This window comes from Seriola aureovittata, chromosome 19, assembly GCF_021018895.1.
Source record: "Seriola aureovittata isolate HTS-2021-v1 ecotype China chromosome 19, ASM2101889v1, whole genome shotgun sequence".
Lineage (NCBI taxonomy): Eukaryota > Metazoa > Chordata > Actinopteri > Carangiformes > Carangidae > Seriola > Seriola aureovittata.
This window is the reverse complement of record NC_079382.1, coordinates 6807704-6814950: the sequence shown is the minus strand read 5'-3', so window position 1 is coordinate 6814950 and position 7247 is coordinate 6807704. Positions and strand designations below refer to the sequence as shown.

The 7247-nt window shown below is 43.5% G+C and overlaps 1 protein-coding gene across 1 annotated transcript in view; it reads left to right on the top strand.

The window, feature by feature from the left end:
* The first annotated feature begins 1080 nt into the window (after positions 1-1080).
* The window catches only part of runx2b (RUNX family transcription factor 2b), a 42214-nt gene continuing 36047 nt past the window's right edge, over positions 1081-7247 (top strand). Inside the window, exons 1-2 of the mRNA XM_056363482.1 lie at positions 1081-1655; positions 1870-1993. Coding sequence (XP_056219457.1) covers positions 1936-1993 — 58 coding nt within the window. The 5' untranslated portion in view covers positions 1081-1655; positions 1870-1935. The remainder of the gene's footprint in view (positions 1656-1869; positions 1994-7247) is intronic.

Here is a 7247-nt window from a genome sequence, read left to right as displayed (position 1 = left end):
AATGTGGGGGCAGCATCCTTTTAAATCACAAGCTCAAACTGAACAGCAGTGATAGATTTATGAAAATTACTAATTAAAAGATTTCCACTGGCAGTAACAGGAGCCTGAAGCACTGTTCTTCTCTTTACTGCTACGTCATGCTTGCCCACTGTCTAGTGACAAGATGACCGAGACACTTTAACACTTTCAAACCTGACTGAACTCCCAGCGCCATTCCACACATTCCTGTTCTTCTGTACTAACACCCCCGTCTGCGTTTTTGATCTGTTGTAACAAACACCTGTGATCGCTGATCAAAGACGAGCCGTGACACTGTGCTGGGACCCGTGAGGGCGTGGACTGAATGTGCATATGTGGGAATCTGTGTGTGTGTGTGTGTGTGTGTGTGTGTGTGTGTGTGTGTGTGTGAGTGTGAGTGTGTGTGAGAGAGTGTGAGTGTAAGTGTGGGAGAAGTGTGATGATTCATCGTTGATTGTCATGAGTTGCCTGCACTGCAGTACATGTTGGCAGGCCATTCTTAGAGGGTGTCTGTGTTATAGTGTGTGTTAGCGACACTGTGAGAAGGCATCTCTTTCACAGAGAAGACAGGTGGCCATGATTTACGGCCTCTTACAGGAATCGTCTGCGTCTATGAGAGCCATTTAAAGCTCAGCACGGGCTTGCATGCACACATGCGTACACACGGTTATTACAGTAATAACACAACAACAGGACTTCTGTCTGTGACACAGCAGCGTGATGAGTGTGAAAGAGAAAGAGAACAAATTCAGGCTGCAAAAAGTGACACTGAAGCAACTCTTCAGCCACACTCTTCTGTAAATAAGCTGTTTTCACACCACCTCCACTTTCACTCACCCAGCCTCCCTCTCTTCCCCCATTCTCTCTGCTGCACATGCATACACAGACAAACACACACACACACACACACACGCTCGACACACACTTACACACCCAGTCTCACACCGCCAGCCAGCCAGGCAGCCAGCCATTCGCTCCTCACTCACACCCTCAAATCTTACCAAGCTCAGCTCTCCCTGCTCAGAGGCAGACAGGAGCAGCACGGCAGCCTGTTAAAGGAGTTGAAGGAAGGAGCAGCAGAGTCAGAGAGACAGACATAGAAAGAGAGGAGGGAGGGGGATGAAAGAGTGAAGGGAGAGCAGAGCAGAGAGAGCGCTGTTCCCCATATGCTGAGGAGGCATGGGCGGTTGAACAAGCTGCCCCCACTGAAGCCTCCTGACTCATGGGAGCGTCAGACCCCGATCCCCCAGAGAGCCTGGAAGCGCTGCCGAACCACGCGTAAGAGAGAAGGAGGGGAGCCAGAGAGGAGAGAAAAAAGTCCGGGGAGAGGAGAAGAGAGGAGAGGAGAGGAGAGGAGAGGGAAGAAAGCCACAACGGTAGGCTGTCCCACTCAATTGCTGTGCCGTGATGACGTCAGAGGGCATGTGACCCAGGCTCTCCAGTGACGGCACATGGAGGGCAGGAAAGAGACGAGTTTTAAAGCTGGTGCCTTTTGGGTTGTGTGAGGGCTCTGCTCGCCTCCCAAACAACCACAGAACCACAGACGTGCGGCTCGGGGTTGGTGTTTGAGGGCGACCTGGAGTGTAAATGGTTAATCGTCGCGGGCCAGCACCAGTCACAAGGACGGCGCTAAGCGAGTAAGTACGTTCCAACCACACTCGCCAAGCAAGCAAGTCCGACACCATCTGATCTATCCGCAAAGGCGATATTTGCCTCTGCAATTTTTTTTCTCTATAAAACCAGACCTGGTTGTTACTTGTGGTCATCCAAATAGTTGATACGTAAAAGCATGTCTTGTGGATGGCTTTTCCATTTTTTTTCTTCATGACATGCTGCGTGCTCTTGGTTTAGGACGTGTCAAGGGTCACGGAAACCACAGAGGAACAAAAGTGGGGCTTGCTGCAACCAGAGGCAGCTATGGCATCTAACAGCCTTTTCAGCACAGTGACACCATGTCAACAAAACTTCTTCTGGGGTGAGTACTGCTTCGCTGGTCTCTGTTGTGTCTGGAGTTGGGTTAGGGGCTCGGGTCATGGGGAGGACTTGGGGTCAGGTGTTGAGGTCTGGATAAAAGAATGAAGGGGTTTGGGTGAAGAGGGTTGAGGATGTTGGATCTGATTGAAGGATTTGGGTCCAGATGAGTGAAGGGGATCAGCTGAGGTCACTAAGGACCTTACCATCAAGGTCCAAGCATTTGTGGTGGAAGAAAGACCCAGCTACCATCATGGCTTTTTGTGGTGCGCAAATACAACGACAACAAACAAAAAAAAAAAAAAAAAAGAACCTCTCCACATTTAGAGATTCGAGTATTTACTCTACGTGATGTTTATAAATATTTCTGTAACAGGGAGATGACATGTTTGTGCAACGTACCCTTAGATTTACAAAGCGATGCCATTGCGGAACCAAAAACAAAAGCATGGGTGATATTTTTGACAAACGTAAACAGACACTGCACAAGAGAGTTTACAGTTGGGCATTGAAACAAGATGTGGGGATTACTGGATTGTGTGTGTTGGGTGTCTGTGTTATGCGTAGGGAAGAGGTATTGATTAGTTTGCCAAGAAAGGTCTGTAATCGCTTCCTGAAATTGTTCAGTGGCACTGCTGTCATTAATTAATCAGTGTTGATTTCTGCAGCCTCCTGGGAGCTTTTAATCGGGAGACATAAATCCACTTTGAACAAGAAGTTGCTCCATGTTGACTTCGTTATTATAAATTCATAATTAAATCACTGTGATAATTAATTTGAACTCATAATCGGTCTATCCTGACATACTGCTTTTCTGCAAATGACTAAAATAGGAAACTATGATTTTTAATCTCTGATCTAATTTGTATCTAAAAATAAAGAAAAAACAATATGAAACATTTTCTTTCAATAAAAATATGTATCTTTTCAAAGAATTGCACAATTACACTCATCAGCTGAATTTATTCTTCATATTTATTTATTCTTTATTTGTCAAATCCTATACTCAACATCCTCCTTGGCTCCCAGAGTGGATCTATGGGAAATGAGACCACAATAGATTCAAGAGCTCTGAACAGTAGCAGTGTCAACTTATTATTTTCAATTACCTGTGAAGGCCAACATGCATGTTCCAGTTTGCCGCCTCTGTTTTGGTTTTGCTGCATTCTGTTGTGACAATTTCTTTACACAATCTAATTAAATCAGCAAAATAAATTATATTTTAGGTTTACCAGAAGAATTTTCAAATTTAAACAAACATTTTTGTTCCAGTGCGACACAAGAAATAGACAGGCTGAGTTTAATAGACCCACCACCACCACCCCTCCCCTCTCTCTCTCTCTCTCTCTCTCTCTCCCTCTGCTCCGGTCCATAGCCTCCGCTCCCCTGTCCAAATCAAATGTTTAAAAGATGTTTTTAAGAAGTCGCTCCGTGGTCAGACACAGCTGTTCTGGGCTCCTGCTCCACACAGAAGCAGGGTGGCTCCTAATACGATCTGAAAGCCCGGAGAGTGAGAGTGAGCATCTTCTACCAATCACCACCACCTATTACCATGTTAACCCCCTGACCTCTCGCTGTGTCTCTGGGGTCGGAGCGCAGGAGAGGAGAGGAGCAGCGCAGCAGGAAATTGAAAGCATGCTGTAGTAGAGCCAGAGAGGGAGAGAGGAGCACATGTGTGCAGATGTTCAGGTGGAGACACTCAGAGGGAAGATAATCATCGATTTTCGTATTAGATATTGTAGAATGACATTGAGCTGCAGACCACTGCTGTTGCCCCTGTTTGTGAACATCTGGGCAGTAAATCTGTCAGTGCAACCACAAAAAGTCCCCTTGACACCACAATGTGATTTTGCAAGACCACCAGCGCTTTCTGTTGTATTTCTAATTTAGAATAAATAAATAGAGCGAGCTGTACTGTATCAGGACTGGTATAAATTAGGAATGGAATCTGAAACATTTTTGTTTTGATCAGACAAAAAGAGGATCTGATTTTCACTGAAGGTAAAGATTTTGAGAGTTCATGAAACTGAAATAGGAAGAAATTGAATAAATTATTTAACAAAGTTTAGATTTTAATACATAGATTTAAGATGAACAGCTACATATATATTTGCTGGACAAACACATGGTATAAGTAAGCTCAAGTCTTGCCCTTTTTGTTGATTTTATATATTTTCTTCAAGTCCTCCTGGTTTTATGTTTCTCCTGGATCATTTTGTCCGGCGTCAGCCAGTTTGCTGAGGACACGAGTTACAAAATATTGTTTTGTTAGTTTAAAAGCCACATTACTCCATCCCGTCTTTAGATTTGTATTTAAGGACATTTTTAATTTAGGGCTGAGTGCACATTCCCAGCGATATATTGAGCTGACTTGAGGGAGCGGGCAAATATTCCAGATTGAGAGAAGGGGGCTCATTAAAATTTGTCTTGGCATTTACATCAAGGAATTTTCATTTAATTGCCTCAAATACATTTTTTATAACTCCTCATACTGGCAGATCAGATGGGGAGGGCAGAATAATCTTCAACATGTGTGGCACCCACTCAACCACCATGCCTCTCTGGGGAACATTTAAGTGCCTATTTTCTCTATTACAAACTTAATTACATATAGACAATTAAGTCATGGGAGCAATTATCGTTCAGTAAAGTTGTGCAGTCAAAGTAGAGGAAAAAAAAGTGCTTACACAGACAGACCCAAATCAACACGATCAAAAGAGAAGCGGGTCGATGTGGGTAAATATCTGAAAACTCCAGGCGGAAAACTTTCCCCAAAGAAAATCTCAGATAATTTGCAGGGAAACCATATATGTATTTGAGAAAGGCAGCTTCTGTTGCATAAGTGTTGCCTTAGATCTAACCACAGGCCTGCTTCTTGGAGACATCTTAAAAGTGAACCAGACATCCTCCCCTCCTCCTCCCCCCCCAGCCAGGGGGAGACGTGAAGCCCACTCATCAATAGGTAATTTGAAAAAGCCAGGGGGAAAAATCCGAGCGCTTCACTGGCTGCTACTGTGCAGAGAAGACTCTTCCCTTAACTCCAGGCTCAAAGGAACTCTATTTAGCAATGCTTAATTGTACCTCTGAGGCAAACATGTTATTTAATCCCAGCAGGGTCATATTGATGGAGTAAAATGGTGCTGTGTGTGTTTGCGAGCTGTACCAGCTATTAGGACTTATTAGTGCTGGAGGTTCACATTAGTCTACATAATTCCTGAGGGTAATCAGGGAGGTGCAGTGTTAATGTGATCAGTGTTTAATCAAAGATAGATTAATTGGTCTGTATTTTCACTCAAATGTAGTGAGACTGAACGGTAGGTTGATTATGGCTCTAAATAGGCTGTAGGCAGTTATTAAGGCCTAAATGAGAGTGTCATGGGAACACTATAACCTGTGATTTTAATGGCCTGAAATACACCTTTCCCACTGCTGAAGATGTGAAAGTTGTGAGTGTTTTTCTTAAAGTTTGAAAAAGTATTTGCATGGTCATAGTGCACGTTTTGAACCATTATTCTGAGAATAAAAAAAAGCAAACAACAAAATTCAATCAGTGAATCAAAGAAAGTGAGTGCAGCATTTTTCAGAAAACAAGAGAAACCCTGACTGTGGGGCATTTTTTAATCTAGTGTCAGCTGGCAAACTTTCTTGTCTCTGAACTACTGATTCATCTACAATACCTGCTTCACCTCCTTCCAAATTAAGCAGTGAGGAGTTATTGAAACATGCGAGGAAAGGGGTGAGATTACACCCACTCCTGTAATATGGAGACTGCAACAACAAACGCAGAGTTGAGTGTAAATACTCACAAGGCACTGTGTATTATTGCTTGTTTTATCCTCATATTCAGTAGCTGCGGGGCTAATTACACTGTTATGACAAGGCAACCTGCCAATTGACTGTGCTTACTGTAGGTTTCTGCCTGTTTAAAGTGTTGATAAAAGACTCACAACACAATCTTCTAGAGGGAGCGATAAAATCTATTTGTTGAACGCTGTGAGTGCTCACATCTCTGCTTATTAACTAAGCTCAATTTTCTCATAAATCAATGCAAATGTTTGATATCTTTGCAGTCTTTATCTCAAGATACAAGTCAAATTAGTGAGTATGTGTTTTGATAGCTCTGCAAACTCGTGCTATGCGTAGCTATGATTTTTGAATGCACCATAATTACCAGGTAGCTTAATGCCATTGCGTTAGCCAGTGAAGCTTTTAATGCAGCGCTGTGCTATTTTCACACTTAACAAGATCCTGCAGCCCTTCATCCATTTCAATTGCATCATGCTGGGCGAATTACCGTTATCCGATATAAGCCCTCAGAGAGGAAGTAACTACCTAACACTTTGGAAATTGGTCTATCTTGGAACCGGTTCACCCTAATGAAACAGAACACCAGTATTATAACCCAGATTCATATACCTCTTTCACTCCGCTCATGTCCTGCCTTTTCTGTCTTCCATTCCACCATTCAGGTTTTATTTTCGTTATTTCATTCAGGCGATGGCTTTAAGCAAAGCTGATACAGCAAAGTCAAACCACAGGAAATCTGAACAACATTGTTTAACGTTCCCTCCCTGACCTGCGAAACGGCCGAGGCAGCTTCGCTTCCACACTCCATGTTTCTATAAGGGGGAAATATGGAGTGTTGAGCCTCCTGGATGTTTGGGTTCGGCCTGTAACGATGTGAGTGAGCGCACGGCCACAGCACCTACACAAGGCCTTACCTGTTCTGCCCCATGCCGGTGAAAAGGGAAGGTTTTTCCCCTTGTTAGTTTAATCTTAAAGGAATGCAGTATCCCCTCTGACTCAGGCCGGACTCCCAAATATATAAACCTACTTACCAGCAGGTCATGAAAAGAGCAGCCCGTGTTGGACATGTTAGCCGAAACACATAATGTGCCAGAGTGTAAACATAGAAGGGGTTAGATTTTGCTTAATTTTCAAGAAGGTGAAACAAGATGAGTGACGGAGCATCAAAGAGTCACAGCGAGCACTGACTGTGATCAATAGCATGGCAGCAGTGGCACTGTCTGAAGGGATAAGTACACAAGTAACAACGTGTCTTCAGACGCTGGTAACCAGCACTCTGTCTCTCAACTCACTCAGCACACATTTAAAAAAAGCACATGGAGGAAATTTGTATTTTTGAATGGGAGTTTGGTATGAAGCCATGTCACGGAGTAATGACAGTAGGGTTTAGTTACTACTATGTAAACCTAGTAATAGTATAGATGTACAGTACTGTGTGTGGTGTGTGTGTG